Below are 18,902 nucleotides of genomic sequence, written 5' to 3' on the forward strand. Positions count from 1 at the left end.
AAAGTTGTCAGATTTTTAGGTCAGACTGTAAAGGGTTGTTGTTAGGCAGATTTTCTCATAGGTCCAGATGCCACATTGGTTTAATTCAAAGCTTCTGGGTATTTGATGTGGAACTATTTTAAGTTTTGGTTGGTTTAAGCAGTAACCTCTTCTTTGGTTTCGTTTCTCTGCTTTTACACTATCTTGCAACTGTATCTTTGAAAGACATGCAAGTGTTATATTTATATTTATATTTTCTGTGTTCACATCTGTACTTCTTTACTTTCATTTTACAGTGCTCTGTTCATTTTAACGTCCTGATTGATTTTGTAGTTTTAGAAGGAATAGCAGGAGTGCATCCTAGTCCCATCAGAGCCTGACCCCGTTTCTGTGAGCTACGTTAGAGTGTAGCCCCTCTGGGACTTGTCCCCTCCTCGTGCTGACGAAGGGAAGAAGGCCACAGCTGGCCCATCCTAGCCCAGCTCAACTTAGCCTGACAAAACCTCAGCCTTGCATCACCTAATCCTGCCTGCTGCAAAGAACCTAAAGGTGCTTGCATTACAATTTCTCCTTCCCTGCTCATTGTAGGTCACTTGGTCTTCCTTCCTTTAATTTGGAAAGGCTTCCGGGGATATTTTGCCCTACAAAAAATAATTATGTTATCTCCCTAATTCCCAATTATTATGCACAGGCTTATTTAAGAAAAAGGATTAGATTTTCCCTCCCTTTTTTTTTGTTGGCTGCACCAGCGAGCAGTGAATGAATATGAAAATGACACTTCTCTCCTCGTCTGCAGTGAGGGGTCCTACACTTGGATGATCTGGGGGAGGAGAGAGCACAGTGAGCCTGTCATGTAAGCCGCCTCCTTTGGGGCCACCTCTCGGTGTACACTGCTTCCTGCCTCAGGTAGAAGCCTCAGTGTTTCTGCTGCTGAGGCGTCAGGCAGTTCTCTTTCTCCCTCTCCTCTTCACTCCCTCCCGCTGAGAAGGCAACAGATCCTCTCGCAAAGCACGGAAATGGAGAAGGTAAGTTGTCGCATTTTTGAATCTTGTTTCCTATCTTTAATTTCTTTTTTGACACAACAGGAAATTATATTTCTTTCATGTGGCATTTTGTGCACCGTGCACTTTCTGTATAAAGCTGGCATGTTTCTTATGTTTGTGTTGCCCTCTTCTCAACCCAAAAGTCTTGTTAGATGTTTGGAATACTCCTACTGTTGTCTCTGGACTAGAGTTTCAAAAGCGGATTTTATCCCAGAGGTGCTGTTCACGGCTCCAAAATTAGGCAGGATCAACTATAGATGACAAATGTCCTGGCAAGGATACATTAATAAAAGTGAAAGTGCTTTGTTCTTATAGGTTCTGTGCTTTTATTTTGAAACTAAAGACGACATAAACAAGAGAGAGCATTTGAACATTTTATTGATGAAAACCAGCTTTTTTAGATTTCAGTGTTAGATATTTTATTGTGTTAGATAATCTCTTGGTTGGGTACTTATATTTATCCACACGAGTCGCTCTACAAAGACTCTCGGAGGCATTTGCAAGCATGCAAACGCATAACAGCTCCTTAAAGTGTGATTCCACCTTAAATGAAGCAGCAGCACAATTTTTTCTGACATGTCATGTGCCACCCCATCTTTTTAACACATTGTCATGTGTTTGTGTATTCGTTGTATGACTTAAGGCAAAGTTTCTCTTTCAGAGCTGCTCAGAGTGCACAGAGCCGACTCTTGCACAGAGTCTGTGTACGCTCTGCAACAAGTGGTTGTGTTACCAGTGCACAGATGTGCACCAGCATCTGAGAACCCCCAACACTTCCCAGTACATGGAATCACACCAGCAACAGAGGCCCAGTGCCACCCAGTTCCCAGAACTGCACCAGAGGGGCTCCAGCTCCCTGCCTCCTACTGGACAAGGCAAGACATTAGTTTGATTTGTTGGCTTTACAGACTTGTATAACACATTATTATATAGTTAGCAGGACTGGTGTCTTTTTGCAATGATTAATGCATGATAGCTGCATGTATTTCTATGCACCTGTCTTTAACACGTGTCTCAGTGCTCGGATGATTTCATTTTTGCTAATATTAGTGTTTTGCTATTTTAAGCCCATCGCGTATGTTTGGCAGCTTTGTTGCCAGCTGCTTTTGCACAAGTTGTCAAATCATAATGAGCACGTCCCAGACAGCATTATTGTGATGTGGGAGGGTTAGCATTTGGTTTGTGTACTTGTGAGAAAAACCGTGTGACAGCGCTGATAGACAGGATGTGGTCAGTCAGATCAGGCTGATGCACACAAGGTGATGCTCAGCTCTCTACCACAGAGATCTCTGATGATCTGCAGGCAGGAGGGGGGTTGGCTGAGGTGAGCCGGCCACCAGAGAGCAGTAGGGTACGTTTATTAGCATTATCCAGCTAATGTTAGATGGATTTTCTGTGCGCCAAAAGCTTCTTATATAGCGAGAGAGGTACAGGTGAGAAGCACTTTAGAGCGTGTGTATTAAAAGTGAGATGTTGCTAATGGTACTTCAAAAGCCAGTTGGACAGCAGCTGAAACACTGACATCTTTGTCACTAAACACTTTAACACATACAATTGCAACCTCAGCTTCCTTCGGGTGTCACAACATTATTTTGGTGTTAAAGTGTAGCACTAGGTCAGCTTTAATAATGCTTGTCAACAAAACTGGTAACAGTTTTCTTCAGTTTTCTTCAGTTTCTTTTCATGTATGTTTAACGCAACAGTAAGAGCACTGACTGACTTTTATTTTCAACATTTAAAAAAAAAGAAAAAGAATCCAGGTATAAGGTACAAGTAGAATTTATATTCAGACCATTAGCTAGCAGGAGAATAAACAACTTAAAGAACTGAGGCTTGGTCTGGTCAGCATGGCACTTTAGAGGCGACTTCTAAGGATTTACAGCTCTTTAAGTATTTCACATCAGCATATCTGTCCTATACTGATGACGTTAAAAGACACTTTGGAATAATAAAAAGTGTTCATAACTTATCAAGAAGACAGTTAGAGGCTGTCATGTGATCCTGCATGCCATTTGAGCAAACTTTGAGCAAACAGGCTGATGACACTGCAAGTCTTTCTTTTCTTCTAATGTGTTTACTTTAATGCTGCGTGCTGTGGGCCTGACTGTGAACTGCCTGTTGACTGCTGCTCTGCCCCCCTCCCCCTCCTCTCTCTGTATGTCGTTCAGGCCCGGGGTCGTATCCTTGGTCCCTCCTCATGTGCCACTCTCATAGACAGGAGCCCTTGGAGCTTTTTTGCGAGTCATGTGACCTTCTGTGCTGTAGCAGCTGTCACCTGTCCTCCCACAAAAACCACAGGTCAGTCCTCAGATGCACAGCACAAGGACACTGCCGAGAAGGGCTAACCACAGGTTAAAAAAAAACTTCCTGTGAGCAGTAACACTCTTTAACTGCCTTGTCAGTTTTATCATCTATATCTGCATACACTACCCTTGGCCAGCCTAACATTCATTAAGTATTCATACCTTTTTGTTTTCTGTGATGTTAGAAAGCAGGAGGTGCTGCGAAGGTCACCTGCATAATGTCTTGTCCTCGGGGGAAACAAATTCAATTCTGGTGTTCGTCATGCTCAAAGAATAAATTAGTGAACTTTCTGGTGGATGCTGTGATCTCTCATGTGTTTAGGGTGGTGCAGATCGGAAAGGCCCTACAGGATCAGCAGTGGCTGTTTGAGAGTCTGATGGTTCAGGTGGAGGAGAAGAGGTCTGCAGTGGAGAACAGCGCTAAACAAATAGAGGAGAGGTTGGTTTTCATCCACACTGTCATTAAAATCCAATTTCTGAGCAACTTTGCCCACAAATGGTGGGTTAGGGAGGGACTGAGACATTTGCCCCCTTTCTGTCTTTCCAGGCTTCACGGAGTGAAGATTGCACACAGGAAGGCAGAGAACCAGATTAAAATGGCAAAGATGATTATGATGAACGAGCTTAACAAACGAGCCAACCTATTAATAGAGCAACTGGAGGTAATTACTTTCTCTTTCCATCTAATCATCTTGCCGGCCACGAATCTACACGCAAAGAATCTGTAACTGCCACGATGCCGTCGCTAGCTCGTGATAAGCTGTCGCAGCTGCTTAAACCGACATCCCAGCACCTACATCTGTCAAAAGCTGTCTGTTGATTAACCTGCAGTCCAATCACAAGGCTTGCCTTCTGCAAGTAAGGACACAAAACTTCATGTTTACATTTGTTTTTTTTTAATTTTCTGCAGAAGATTGCAGAGGGCTTCCAGCAGCATCTGGAGGACCAGCTGCAAGGGGCAATAGAGATATGTGGCCAGCTGGACCATATTCAGAAGTTCATCACCTGGGCTATGACCCATCACTGCACAAGCCCGGTGCTCTTCAGCAGAGCTCTGGTATGCATATGAGACAGTTAACAGACGTCGTCCCGCACATGCACACGCACACACACAAAGTCCGGTCCTGTGAGAGAAGTGATAATTAATTTCTTGTAAAGTAGAACAACAAGTGTGAAGTCTCTTTTTATCGTCTTTGAAAAAGAAGCCACACATTTACATTTAAAGGGGAACTCCAGTTGTACTTGAAGGTCAGTTTGCTAGAGATTACTTTTTTTTTGAAGGAGCAGCCTGAGAAAATTGCTGAAGTTGTGTTGCTGGCTTTAGTTCAGCATGAGAAAGAAAGAAGGCTCCGTGTGCTCTGTACTGGCAGCCTGGAGTTTGACATTTACCCGTTAGGTGGGGTTTAAAAATAGAAAAGCTGCATGATAAGCAGTGCAGGATACACTGTTTTGGGAGATTCGCCTCTTTGTGGAAGTCCAAACTAAACCACTTAAGTGTTCTTTTAAACTTATTTTGCATCCATTTGTCTTTCTGGTCTCATGATTTGTATGGAGACACATCTGTCCACTGACTCTTTTGTCACGTAGTGGTGTAGTGGGCAGCTTGGGGCCTTGTGCGTGGACCTCAAGCTGCCCACCGCATCACTTTTTCGCATTTGTCCCAGTCCAAATCATGCTCTTTGGGTTAACTGGTGCCTCTAAATCAGCTCATGGATGTGAATCAACTGGAAATCTGTCTTGAGTGTAGTCCACCTCTTGCCCTATCATAAAAACCTTTATATGAAGTCCACTTTAACAAGCATGTTTTATCCCTTGTGTTGATTTAGTTTATTATAAAAAACTGAATGACATATTTTTAGTGAAAGGAACAAAGGAAATGCATAATCATCTACAAATATATGCTGGAGTTTTCTTCCTGTTAAAAGGGAGTTTTTTCTTCCCATTGTCACCGAGTTCTTGCTCACAGCGGGTTGTCTGATTGTTGGGGTTTCCTCGCTATCATTTAATGGTCTTTACAATCTAAAGTGCCTTGAGGTGACTGTTGTTGTGATTTGACCCTAAATGAATAAAGTTGATCTTCCATCTTTTTCATATTTCCTTTCCTGCAGATTTCACTCCAGATGCAGCAGCTGCTTGAGGCGTCACACCTCTCAGATTCTTGGAGTCCTGTGAAGATAAAATTCAACTGGGATGCTAGTTACTGGACGAAACAAATTTCCTGTTTAGGTAAAAATCAATCCGTTAATGCAAGAAGACTTTTTTTAAGAACATGTTTTTCTAGGAGAAACCTCCTCACTCAAAAAAAAAAAGTTAAGTAGGCACAAAAGGAACCGTAACTATGTATATCTGTTTGATAATTAATCAGCATTATTTTGATGCATGACATGTGAAATACTATCTCTGAAACCGGGCTCTCACTGTGACTCTGTTACTCTGCAGGTCAGCTGACTGTTGAGGGGGGAAACTGCGCTTATCCCCCAGGGTTGGCCTGCTCCAGTATTATGAGACCCCAGCCCATTACCTGCTTGACTCTGCCACCAGTGTTTCACAGAGGACGAGAGCCGGGCTGTGGGTACCAAGCCTGCTGTGAGCCTCAGATGTGCTGCCTTCATGGCATTCATTCGCAGCCAGATCTTCCCAGTCTGGACAAAAGCCAGCTGGACACCACACTTTATAACTCCAGCTGTGCTCAGCCGGCTCATATTTCTGCTTCCCAGCACCAGAACCAGCAGATCCAGAGGTTCTGGGACCAGGAGAGTTCCTTGCAGCGTCCTCCACCTGCATCACCTGTCCCAAACAGAAGGCACAATCAGCTCAGCCGCAGCCGAGCATCTGCATCTCAGCCACAAGCTGCTGACTCACAACCACATTCTCAGTCTAAGTCCTATCTTTCTCATCATCAACACCGCAAAGAAGTTCTTCCAAATACCCAGGCTCGGCTAAGTGCAGAGCGTGGGAGACCAAACCGGCGTCGGGGGAAGCTATCGACCAGCAGATCTCTGCAACAGGAGCTCAGCTACACGGCTCTGGAAAGGGATCCAATGAGTGAAGAGAACCGGGTGGAAACGCATCGTGTGGAGGAGACCTGTGGACAAATAGCGGTTGCTGAAAGGAGGGAGATGTTGGATCAAGAGCTACAACAGGGCAGGAGGGTGCAGAGTCCTGTCCAACAGCAGCAGCTGCTGCTGTGTTTATCAGGTGTGAGAAAAGAGCAAAAGAGGACCAACTCTGCACTGACCGTCAAAGACCACAGAGATGCCAGGGTGAGAAATTAAGCTAAAAATGGAACCTCACCAACAGAGGATATTGCAATATAATATATACCCATATGCACATGCATTAAAAAAAAGAGCTGAAGCTACAATATATTAAAAAAACAAGATGAAAAAGACAACAAACAAAAAATGTGTGTTAAAGCAAAAGATTATACAAATGAAACAGAAATCTCTTTGCTGTCGTGTCAGGAAGGGCGACCAACATAGAAATCTGCCAAATCAAACATGGCGACACCTTGAGAATAGCCGATCAGCTAAAAATAGCGTTTTATGTACAGTGTGCTTCTTGTACGCTCCTCGTTGTAACAAGAAAATTCTGCTTAAATCCAGCTTCATAAAGCTTCTTAAAAGCAGCAGAGTTGCGAACATTGTTTGACAGTTGGCCCTCAGATGAAAGCGAGCCATGCGGTGGGATTTTTGTGCACCTCAGCCTTCGGTTTTTCACTTCACACGTGGTTCTGCAAAGTTTCTAGAGGCTCAAGCGAAGTTTTTAACCCTGCTATGGTAAACCACACAAAGCTGTTTATATGTGCCTCTCAGAACCCGCTACTGTTTGGTCAAGCCTATTTCCTGTGAAAACAAAGACGTTCAAACACTTGCTTACACAAAGGCACCAAAGCCTGCATTAGAAATTGCTTAATGACGGGACGTTTAAGTCGAATGAAAAGCTCGGAGAGCCGCGATTTACGCGTTTTGAAAGGGCTATTGTATATTTTTAAAATATTGACATGTAGACGAGTGTTGGAGCGTTTGAGGCGGCATTCAGTTTTAATTAATATCCATTAACAATTGAAACCAAAAGCAACACTTTATATTAATGCCAGAATGATCACTTCCCACAGCTGACAGCTAGCCTCAAAAACAGATGGCGCAACAGAAAGCTGCTCTTGCTTTCAAAAAGAAGGGATGATGGGAAAACAAAAGAGCTGCTCTGACAATTATAGCCGAGCACTTCAATGCATGCTTAAATCCAGGAGCTCGCTGTTCATCATAATCACTCGTGATGCCAGGGGTTTTAGCAGCCGCATAATCGCCCTTCTTTAAAAATTCTCAAGATGGGTGATTACTACCACAAAGATATGTTATTTTTACATTTTCAAGTCACAGCATCTGAAAGTGATATAAAGCCACTTGGGCACAGTCATTTGTGTACTTAACCTGTCATTAATGAGTCGCTGAGGGAATAGTGTGAGCTGCCAGTTTTTTAGTTCTGGTTTGCACTGAGATAAATTCCCATACCCCTCCGTGATTCCAGAGAGAAGGATTATAGTCTATTTTCCTCTACAGCCTGAATCCTGCATACGTTTCCCAGGGGGCATAGATCAGGTGAATGTTTTAATCGCATGATACTAAGGAGCATGTGCTTGGTGTCAGCCTGGCCTGAAAATGTGTGATGGTGTACCGGAAAAAGAGACACAAGCCAAAGTGTTTAAAAAAACCTTTTGGAAGACTTGGATCAGTAAACTGTAATATATGAGAGAAACTGTGAGAGTGGTGGCTTAATCAAAGGGCCACACTGTAGCTCTCGGGTTGAATTTACATATGATAATTGGTGTGATATCCAAAGCTTTCATTGCTCCAACAATAACACTAATATATTCAACATGTTTGTAAGGATTGAGGTGTTCCCTGAATAGGCTCTGAGTGATGTTTTTGTTCATTTGGTGTGTGCCCGTGTGTGTCCATCCACTTTTTTTTTTGTCTCCTTTCAGTTTTTAATGGCATGAACAGGTGCACCTGTGCATGCAAGGCTGCTTGAAACCCCAGCTCAGTTGTGTGTGTGGATATATTTATGTTTTTTGACAGAGATCCACATCCCTGGAGGTGACAGTGACAGCCCACGAGTGTGTGTCTGATGTGCAGAATAGCAGCAGGCTGAGCACTGGCTCGGTGTGCTCGAGGAGGAAGAGGCGCTCCCAGAGCATCCCGACAGAACTGGCAGCCCCGTCCGCCAGCCCTTACGCCGAAAGGCCCACAGGATGGGCTCGTAGCCTAGAAGCGGGAGCTGCAAATAAGGTAACCCCGCATCAGAATATGATTGCACGTGGGGAGGCTGAGCTGTCAGGGAGAATAGGACTGATCACAGTTAGGAGGTGCACTCGCCACATGTGTGTTCAGCACTGTCATCTCTGGTGATACACAGTTCCACAATAAAAACTGTAACTCCAAAACTAACTAGAGGCGAAAACAATACCAAGATCCACTTTGCATCGATGGACTAAGATGCTCAGTTGTCACTAGGTTGCTGTTTTTCAAGCGCTTTTAAGAATTCATCTGCCATGTGAAGAAAGAGCAAAGCCTTCTGGAGGTGCAGAAAGAGCAGGATAAAAGGAATGCAGAGTTAGAAAGAAGTGAGCTTAGCACACCTGTGCACGTGTAAAGCCCACTTCTCATCTCTGCTTGAGCCTAGCAGCTTAGGCGAAATCAGCTGCTCTTGGCACGGTGCACCCACACCTCTGATTTGGTGCTATGCATATATTGGAGGTGCTCAATTTGATAAGGCGGGAGAATGAAAATGAGCAAGGGAGAAAGAATACAAAACGATGGTTCTGCTAAATCAGTTTTAATAGTTAAATTCCCAACGTCTGACAGAGAGTGCGATACTAAATCTGTGCAGTACTCTTGTAAAAAAGGAAAAAATAATAAAATCTGTGAGGCGTTTAGTTGAACAGTTTTCTCAGGAGATAAGCGAGGGAATGAGGAGCCCATTTTTCCAATCATTTTTGACAGTTTCTGTCATTTGAAAAATCGCGTGCTTGTAGAAACCTGCAGGAGCCATTATTTGGTTTAACAGCATATTTTGCTGCTGGAGTTAATGACTAAGATGGTGCTGGAGTTTTTTATTTCTTGATGGGGCAGGGATAGCTCAGTAGGTAAAGTGGTTGCCCCATGATCGGAAGGTCAGGGGTTTGAATCCCCTGAACGGCTACCCTGAGGTACCCCTGAGCAAGGTACTATCCCCACACGCTGCTCCCTGGTGGCTGCCCACTGTTTCACTGAGTGAATGGGTTAAATGCAGAGAAGAATTTCCCCATGGGGATCAATAAAAGTGTACATTATTAAAAGAGTTTTACTTAATGCTTATTCTGATTTCAGTATTACGTGCTGGATCCCAGACAGAGGAGAGCATCAGATGGGGTGCTCTGTGTGGCCAAGGAAACTTCAACTGAACCTCCTTTAATGTCCTATAAGACAGAGCCAGGTGGTTGAAAACACTCAGAGATTTTTTTTTCTTACATAGTCAATAAAAAAAAAACACCTCACATTTTCAACTGCTTGAATTCTTCATACTTTTTAGATCACCCCATCACTTACGTAAATGAAGAGATTGGTTTTGATGCCAACAAGAAATGCAGCTTCTCAAGTAACAGCAACAGCAGGTATGTATTGTCTTAAAAAAATGAAAGATCAGTCCATGCACAAATCATGAAAACAGCTTGTTAACCTATTTTTACATCCCTCTAAATTAATAGTGATGTTCAGAACGACTCTGCAAGGCCCAGGGTTCCAGTCATTCAGAACGACTCTGCAAGGCCCAGGGTTCCAGTCATTTGCCTCGAGCGTCTCAAAATACTCGTGTCTCAGCTCCCACCACACGGACGAAGACAGAGTGACCCTCTACCTGCCAGTGGGACGGATAAGAGCGAAACCCTCCCTCAGGTGTGGTGCATTTGTTTCATTCAAAACAAGAAGGGAGATGTTTTAACCCTTTAAACCCTAACCCGTCACGGTTAGCATTTTTAGCAAGGGTGGGCAACTCCAAGCCTCGTGGACCGGTGTCCTGCAGGTTGTAGATCTCACCCTGGGTCAACACACTTGAATCAAATGATTAGTTCATTACCAGGCCTCTGGAGAACTTCACGACATGTTCAGGAGGTAATTTAGCCATTTAAATCAGCTGTGTTAGATCAAGGATACACATAAAACCTGTAGGACACTGGCCCTTGAGGCCTGGAGTTGCCCACCCCTGGTTTAAAGGGTAAATTAGGTTAGGGTTTAAAGAGTTAGAAGCACCATAGCAGGCATATAATTAGCTGTCACCACACCATTTATTTCATTTGTTTACTTGGTTATGGCTAAAGTGTGTTGGCTAGTAAGCTTTAGGGGTAATTTAGGATGACCCTGGCTAGCTGCTGTCCTCTGTAGTATTTATGCATGAGGGTTTTAAGAGATTAAACTGTAATATGAAAAAAATCCCTTCCTTTCTCTTCTCTGGTAAACACAGGGAATAACAGGAGAATCTGAGACTAGTGGGGCCACCCGCGTGCTTGCAGCACCAAAGCGACAAACTTGTAATGAGTCCACCGCACAATCAGACTGCAGCGACAGCAACATAGGGGTACCTGTTCCTCGTAAAGAATCCACACTGCTCTCCGCTGACTCTGAATATGTGGCACCAAGTTTCTATGAACTGGATCTGGATTCTGACTCTGATCCCAGGTCAGTGTCAGAGGAAGCAGTCATCTCTCAGGCTGATTCAGACCCACAGCTTGACTCAGATGCATCACCAGATTCTGACCCGAATGCACCGTCTTCATCTGAGGCTGAACTGGAGTGTAGAGCTGAGCAGAAGTCTGCAGAGATGGGGCTGTGTGGCGACTCAGAGCCAAGTCTGGAGTATGAGGCAGATCCAGAATCAGATGCGGGACCAGACGGCCGAGGGTTGGATGCAGATACAGAATCAGGTGATGCTGAAACGGAGTCCGACATCCAGCCTGTATACGACCCCACTTTTCAGGGCGAGACTGATTCTGACGTGGTCTCCGATCAGCCTCCAGACTCTCAGGGCTCTGTGGCATCTGAGCTTGATGTAGACTCTGAACCCGAGCTGACCACCGATGACCCACAACCGCTTCGCTCTGACCTGGATGAGGAGATCGGTCCAGGTCAGAGGCCGCTCCTGATTGCAAATCCCGTTGTTCCCGGAGACACAGAGGAAGTCCAGACTGAGCAAGACAGCACAGAGTTGGAGAGTGAGGATTTTTGTGCCGTTTGTCTGATCGGAGGAGACCTGCTATGCTGTGATCGCTGTCCAAAAGTCTTCCACCTCTCTTGCCATATCCCCCCTTTGCTGACCTTCCCCTCGTAAGCTCACGTGAAATTTCAGCACAATCCTCACACCTCCTGTTAAACAGTTTACATAAAGCTGGTACTGCTAATCTAATGTGTCTTCCCTCATTCAGAGGTGACTGGGTGTGCACCCTGTGCAGAGATGTTCTACACCAAGGTGTCGAATACAACGGTGACAATGAGAGAGCATCTGGAGAAAATGCATCAGCAAATTTGCTATCTCCATGTGACCAGAAAGTAGGTCAATTCATAAGAACAAACTTATTTATAGCAGTCAATTTGATATGTTATAGAGGGTAACACAGCTGTCACTCATATTACCCGAGGGGGTTCATCTAAATGCTAAAAAAATCTCCATAAATATCATGACTAACGAGTGTTTACGTACTTATCAAAATGGCTATAAAAAATGTATGTGGCAATAACTAATGTTTTTTTTAGTTTTTCTTTAACTGTGATCCTTCTCTTTCTGTCGCGCCAGTTTTCATTCATGTTTGGCTGAATCTTTGCAGAAATGTGAGCGGCTGACACTTCTGATCCTCAGTAACATCCTGAGTGCGCCATTCCAAGAGCCCGTCAGTCCACTCGTAAGCTAATCAACATTTTCTTACAGTAAAGTTAATTTATTTTTGCAGAATATATTTATGTTTTCATTATACTTACAGACACATAGTAGTTAAGAGTTTTACTACCAGTCTAAAGTTTCCCTCATGGGTTTTATATGTAACACAGCTCTGCTCACATTCAGTTTTTGCCCAAGTGAGTGAATCCTTAGAGCCTTAAAATTGTGCTGAATACATTTTCTTCTTCATAAAGTATTTACGAAGCTCATTTTATATGATATTTGAGGCATTCTATAATTGTCATTCATGCCTAAATCAGCTTACACTTATCTATTTATGCAACATTTCATTGTGCATTGTGTTTAAGCTGTTTTGTAACCCATAAACAAAACTTCAACAGAGAAACAGGTCACCTCCATGTTACCATATGCTATCAAAGGTCTTGAGTATCTAACTTAGTTTAAGACTGCGATGCAAGCATGCACCCTGTGCACAGGTAGAAGCACGTCTGTCACAATGATACATAATGGAGCTCATGCAACATTAATGTGATGCATTTTGAAGAGCAGAGTGCTCCTGAGATAATTAAATTGGAATTGGTTTTAGAGAACCAAAGTGGCTGGGGGGATAATATAAGAGTCTTAAATGCCACTGCTTTCTCACACAGGCACGCCATTACTACCAGATCATCAAGAGGCCAATGGACCTGTCTGTGATCAGGGCCAAGCTGAGCAAGGGGAATACCCAGTGTTACAGCTCACCTGATGAGTTTGTGGCCGACATGTATCTCATGTTCCGCAACTGTGCAAAGTTCAATTACGTAAGTTAAAAGTCTAAATTCTGCTTGTTTCTGTGTATATACATCAGTCTCGATATCATCACTGGTCACTACTTTACTATAATTACTGCCCCCCCCCCGTCATTGCAGCCTGACTCTGAGGTGGCCCAAGCAGGCCGCAGCCTCGAGGCCTTCTTCACCTCCAACCTGAAGGAAGTTTTCCCAGGCAGAGTCTTCCCCATGGCTGAGGTGGATTCAGACAGCGATGAGTACGACGAGGCTTACAGGACCACTGAGAGCGGGTTCCCTTGGCCAGAGAGAAGAGAGCAGTGCCACAGGAAGAGGAAGAGGAGGCAGTCTCTCAAGTCGAGGAGGCATCATTTCTAATTAGAGCTTAATAGTGCGCAACCATGGCAGAAAACATGTTATTTCTGTTTATAAATATGCTGTTTTTTTTTTCATTTAGCAGCCAGAGGGAATGCACCAGTGTTTCTAAAAGCAAGCCAACCTTGTGGTTTGCAGTGATATGACAGTACTGCCATCTGATGGCAGCTAAACATGCGAAAATAGGATTGAGAGTAGTAACTAATGCAGGAGTCATTATTATCCATGCAACTCATCGGAGGGGCTGAGTGCGAAAATGGAAATAAGTGAAGGTCACATTGTATAGGTTACGCAGTCATACCTCTGTGGATCTCGGGTTGTTGCTTCTACAGCCATGTAGTGAGGTGATGCTGTAATACTTCCTTTATCATGTCATATTTTGCCGGCTAAGCATATGCTCCTGATACACTGCACTGCTTGCTATTTTCTGCTAACATAAAATACCTTATATATCTTTCATCACATGCTTTTTTTGTACAGAGGATGCTGTAGTTGGATGCTTATTAATCGCACTTTGCATCTTTATTAAGTGGACTTTTTCAGGTCATCATAGCCCTGATTATACGCAGTACTCTGAAACTTTGTCGGTAAATTCTGTACTTACCATATTCACGAGTTTCCAAATCATTTATGCACGTGTCACTGTATAAACTTTTATTTTACTATATGAATGATTGCAGGCAATTAACATAGGTTTGATCATTGTTATAATTATGTGAGTCAGTAGCCTTTTTTGAAAAGCAGCAGCAAATTGTTTAGATTAGAGGAAGACAGGATGTGAGAGATCGTGGGCACCGTAAGCACTGTTAGAGCTCACCGGGGCATTTTTATTATTGGAGAATTTAATATCTGGAGCAAACAGTTCATGAAATGTAAAATTTCACATTTAGCTAACAGATAAGTTTGTGTATGTATATTGCAAATTATTTCTCTTGGAGCAAAATCTTCCACTCTTCTCTTATCGGGATGTCTCAGGCTTACTGAAAGTCTAAGGTGTTGTTATCTTTGATTACTGATGAGTATAAAAATGTACTTGCTGCTGTGTGTAGAGAATTACTGTCGAAAGGAAATGCATAATTTTATAAAAAAAATGCTGTAGCGCATTTCCTGTTTTTAACTATGCTGTACTTGGTTCCTGCAGCTTAATATACGCTTTGTGTGACTCATGGCGATGGATGTACAAAAGTAGCGAATGTATAGTATATGTAATGCTATTCCTTTTGACATCAGTAGATCTAATAGGCATAAGGGAAAACTGCCATAGTTGCTGGCACTGTTTCAAGAGAAATGTTGTCTTTTTTCCTTTTTTGTAACTGTAATTATAAATGCACAAATATTAATATCAATAAAACGCATTCATGAAAAAAAGCATGTTAGCATTCTTATTTAAGATACAGTACTGCAGAAAAGTCTGGAGTCCCCTGTCATTTCTTTATATTTTGCTTCCAAGGAGCCTGACTGTCTTGTAACTTTTATGGTGGTCTTGAGAGATAGTTCTTTTTTTGGACACTGGCCGCTTTTCTCCTCATTTTACATGTTTGCTAAGCCACTTAAAACTGACCTATGAATCATTTAAGCATAAAAAAGCACCTAACTCAAGGGTTAATCAGTGTTGTGTCTACACATAACAGATAACTTAGCAAATTTAAAAGGCATAAAAAAAGCAACAGCAAGGTGATTTCCAAAAAATGGGAAAGTGGAGGGGAAAAAAATCTACAGCAGATGAAAGCCGTGTTGTTTAGAAGAAATCCAGACACGAGACCTGTCTTATCTGAAACAGTCTCAGTGGAAGGGTGACTGTCAAGAAGTGGTTCTTAAGGAAGGGGAATGGGGAGAAAAGACGTATACAGGGACATATTACAAACTGCAAAGCAGGTTAAATGCTGGATCAAAACGAAGCAATGTTAACTTTATATCAAAATCCTGTCACTGCCATGTCACATACAGTCCGAGGTTATGGGTGTTTTATAGCTTCATTAATGGTGTGTGGAAGGGTGGTAAGAGTGCTCAGAATTACACAGCCGAAACTGCAAAAATATTCAGAAAAGACTCTTTTATTACTTCTAAAACCTTCGTGACATTTAAAAAAATATATTTGGTTGAATAATCTCTCAAACTGCTTTGATGCAACATAAAGTAGAGAGAGATTTTTTTGTGAGCGGACAGAAGTTTTAAGAATTAATCAGATGAGACTAAAGAACTAAAAATTGTGTAATTAGTCACACTTGTTTCCTTGAGATTTGACAGTCTTTTTGCTCTGAAGTAGTTTTTTTTTCTTCAAAGCAGCCACTATCATCGGCCTGTACCTATGATTGTAACCCAAACCTTCAGTTCAATCTGTCAAATGTAAGAAAGCAATCAGTCTAAAGGTTAGTAGCTCCTGGAAGCCTGCGAGCAGGGCAAAATGCACATCACCATGAGTTTTACGAGTTTCTTTTCACATTTGTTTTGAATATTCCCGAGTCATAAATCAGTTAGCATGCATCATTTGAAGTTTTATCTTTTAGTTTTACGTAATGAAATGCTTCTTAAAACCCATCGCTTCTTTGCCCTGATGTATGTAGAAGTGAGTCATGCAGACAGCACCGCCCACCTAGTCTGCACGGTTCTTAAAAGGCTCTTTCATGGCCACTTCAAACAGAACACCATCAGAACACATAGCATGTAATAATGAATCTGATTGTCTGGAGAGCATTAAAGAGAGAGAGGGAGAAGTAACTTGCTGGACTCTTTCGGCAGCACAGACGTGATGTAACCCTTCAACGTGGCCCAGGAGACATTGCTGGCTCCTGCCTCGCGTCACACAAACTGTGGAGAAAAAAAGTTGCGATGTTTTAATTGCATGTGAAAAAAAAAACATTTAAAAAAGTTAAAAACAAAACAATCCTCATATTTAAAAGTAGAAGTTCAAGAGTTCTAAGTGTCATAGAATTCACTTAACATAGGATTTTCTGCATCAGGATATTTGTTTTAGTTTTAATCAGACAATGGAAGGCGAGATTCATCGTAGGGATTTTAAGGGTTTCCTGGAGAGAGAAGGACATTTAACAGAAGCCCCCTGGTGATGCATTAAAGTGTTAGCGTTGTAAAAATAAAATAACAACCCCCCTCTTGGTGCAAGTTGCAGTTTGACTTCTGTGACTTTTGTAGTTTGCTGCAAAAAGCCTGTGCTTTAAGAACAAAGAAGAAAGTTCTGTTTTTACATTACACTGCTTATCCTCCTCTCGAGATCAGTCTGTTTTTTTTATTTTTAACCAACACACACACACACACAGCAATAATTGTTATATGTACACTATTTTGGTCAGGAGGCCTCTTGCTATGTTTTATTTGTGAACAAGGCTTGTGACCTTTCAGTCTTCAGTCTTCACGTAAAACATCACATGATAATAATGAGACACTTCTGTGACCTTTGGTGAACAATGAAAATGGCAGACAGAAATGCAGTGAGAGAAAAACACGAGCTGGAAAGTGACGCAGGGAAGTTTGGAGTCTTTTAGTGCTGCAGGGGGCAGAGAGGGGATCTAAATTGTGTGCCTTGCTGAGGTTAACTGGCACGTTACACCTGGAAACATCTGCTGGCATTTTATAGTCTTGGTAACGTGCCTGTGTGTGTGTTAGCCATAGATTCTGTTTATGAGAACTCTGAAATTCAGAGCTGACAATTCCACAGACCTCGCATCCACCTTAAGGAGTCTTTAAGGTTGGTGCATCTCGAGCATCGCTGGTGTAGTGGTATCATGCAAGATTCCCATTCTTGCGAGCTGGGTTCGATTCCCGGGCGATGCATTTTAAGGGTGGCGGTAGCTCACTTGGCAGAGTGAGTTGCGTACCAATTGGAAAATAAGGTCGATCAGTTCTCGACTCCTTCTCCTCATGCTGAAGTATCCTTGGGTAAGAAATTGAACTCTAAGCTTCCCCTGATGTGTCTGTATGTGCATTGACAAGAGTTTTGGAAAACTTAAGGTCGAGGTCACTGAGATTTGAACTGGTGTGAGCTTTTTAGTAGCACCTATGGTATTAATGTGAAAATCCTACATCACCTCGTTGAGGTAATGTGTTCACAAAGTGGGGTAACGGGTAAAAAGGCGCTTCACAAAAGGTGATGATAGATGTTTCTGAATGGGATGAAGCATAATTAGATGTGGTTTTATTGTGTGACACAAGCACATTTATCAAATCATCTGTTGTGCATAATAATCTTAGAGGTATAAATGTCCTGCCTTTGTTTTAGGCTGCTTGTCAGTATTGTGTTGCGTGACTTTTCTGCCAAATCCTTAAATTTTAGCACTAACTGAAGAGTGGTAGAGATTTTCACTGAGTTTTCACAGGGGACACCGGTGTTTGCGAGACAACTCACAGCATGTCTGAGCAGCTGGCACAGTGATAGGCTGTGTACACTGGAGAGAGGAAGAGGGACAGTTTTAACAGCTCACTTAGCTCTTGTAACATCATCAAGTTGGCTCCGCTGAGGAACAACGGGGCTGGAAAAGCAGATGAGCAAACACCAATCTCAACCTTTCTTTTCTGGAAAATTACTACATGTTTGTGCATTTGTCTAATCTATCTGCTATGCTTCCCATCACAGATTAAATGTATGTAATGAAATATAAATACTCTAAATACTTTAGAGCACAGTGATGTGAGAATTATTTAGCCCTCTCTGGAATTAACAGAAAGAGTCTCACCTTCAGCTAACAAGAAATGACATTCATGTTTTTGACCACAAAAACAGCTGCCGTCATTCTATTCTAGAAAAAGAATAGGAAACAGTTAGTAAGCATTGAGCTATTTCTTCTACTTCTTCTTCTTCTTTTTGCTTTATAATGAGATATCATACTGTTAAAAATGCTCAAACATTCCTCAGAGATGTTGGTCCAGGCTGACATGACAGCATCATGCAGTTGCTGCTCATTTGTCAGCTGCACGTCCATGATGCAAATCTCTCGATGCACCACATCCCAAAGGTACTCTATTGGACTGAAGTATGGCAACTGTGGAGGCCACTTGAGCACGGTGTACCCACTGTTATATTCAAGAAACCAGCTTGATTTGAGTTAAGCTATGTGAGATGGTGTGTTATCCAGCTGGAAGCAGACTTTAATAGATGTATACACTATACATGGTCAGCAACAATACCCATGTATGATGTGCTGTTTAAAACTAGTTCTAAGATGGCCAAAGTGTGTCCTCACACTTTTTAAGACAGGACAGACGCATGCTTTCATGTTGCTTCTGACTCAACCGTCACAGCAGAAGTTTGACTCATTAGAACAGGCAACAATTTTCCAACAACCGTGCCACATTTAGAGTCACAGGCCTTGTGAAGCAGGGAAATACTGACTCCCTTTCTTTTACCATCGTATTCTCCCCAGCTGTTCTGCGGTGATTCTCCAACATTTTATTGGAGAGTGTGCTTCCATTGTCGTTATGTTGATATACTCATTAAACCAGTAATATTGTTATAGCATACAAAGATATATAATATATGACTCTCATGGGTTTTC

At 42.5% G+C, this 18,902-nt stretch overlaps 1 protein-coding gene and 1 non-coding gene across 2 annotated transcripts; both read left to right on the forward strand.

The window, feature by feature from the left end:
* Positions 1-793: 793 nt before the first annotated feature.
* Positions 794-14,745, forward strand: trim66 (tripartite motif containing 66). The gene is made up of 17 exons (XM_085402438.1): positions 794-1,004; positions 1,684-1,897; positions 3,191-3,320; positions 3,648-3,764; positions 3,873-3,987; positions 4,236-4,382; positions 5,434-5,551; positions 5,765-6,588; positions 8,407-8,616; positions 9,697-9,802; positions 9,899-9,980; positions 10,074-10,260; positions 10,826-11,685; positions 11,784-11,907; positions 12,183-12,257; positions 12,901-13,053; positions 13,162-14,745. Exons 1-17 carry the CDS (start codon positions 996-998, stop codon positions 13,396-13,398), a joined length of 3,708 nt encoding a protein of 1,235 aa, XP_085258564.1. The 5' UTR covers positions 794-995; the 3' UTR covers positions 13,399-14,745.
* Positions 14,746-17,113: 2,368 nt separating this feature from the next.
* Positions 17,114-17,184, forward strand: trnag-ccc (transfer RNA glycine (anticodon CCC)). Its single transcript has one exon. It is a non-coding gene; the product is annotated as a tRNA-Gly (tRNA).
* Positions 17,185-18,902: the final 1,718 nt, after the last annotated feature.

The sequence above is a fragment of the Rhamphochromis longiceps genome, linkage group LG1 (genome assembly GCF_057381845.1).
Source record: "Rhamphochromis longiceps isolate RC_006_pf linkage group LG1, R_longiceps_female_GT1.1, whole genome shotgun sequence".
In the NCBI taxonomy this organism is placed as follows: domain Eukaryota; kingdom Metazoa; phylum Chordata; class Actinopteri; order Cichliformes; family Cichlidae; genus Rhamphochromis; species Rhamphochromis longiceps.

What these genes read in the sequence shown, in the direction of transcription:
- trim66 (XM_085402438.1), top strand. An exon ending in TCCTCCCACAAAAACCACAG is followed by an intron (nt 3,321 to 3,647) that starts GTCAGTCCTCAG and finishes TCATGTGTTTAG; the next exon opens with GGTGGTGCAGATCGGAAAGG. An exon ending in GCTAAACAAATAGAGGAGAG is followed by an intron (nt 3,765 to 3,872) that starts GTTGGTTTTCAT and finishes CTGTCTTTCCAG; the next exon opens with GCTTCACGGAGTGAAGATTG.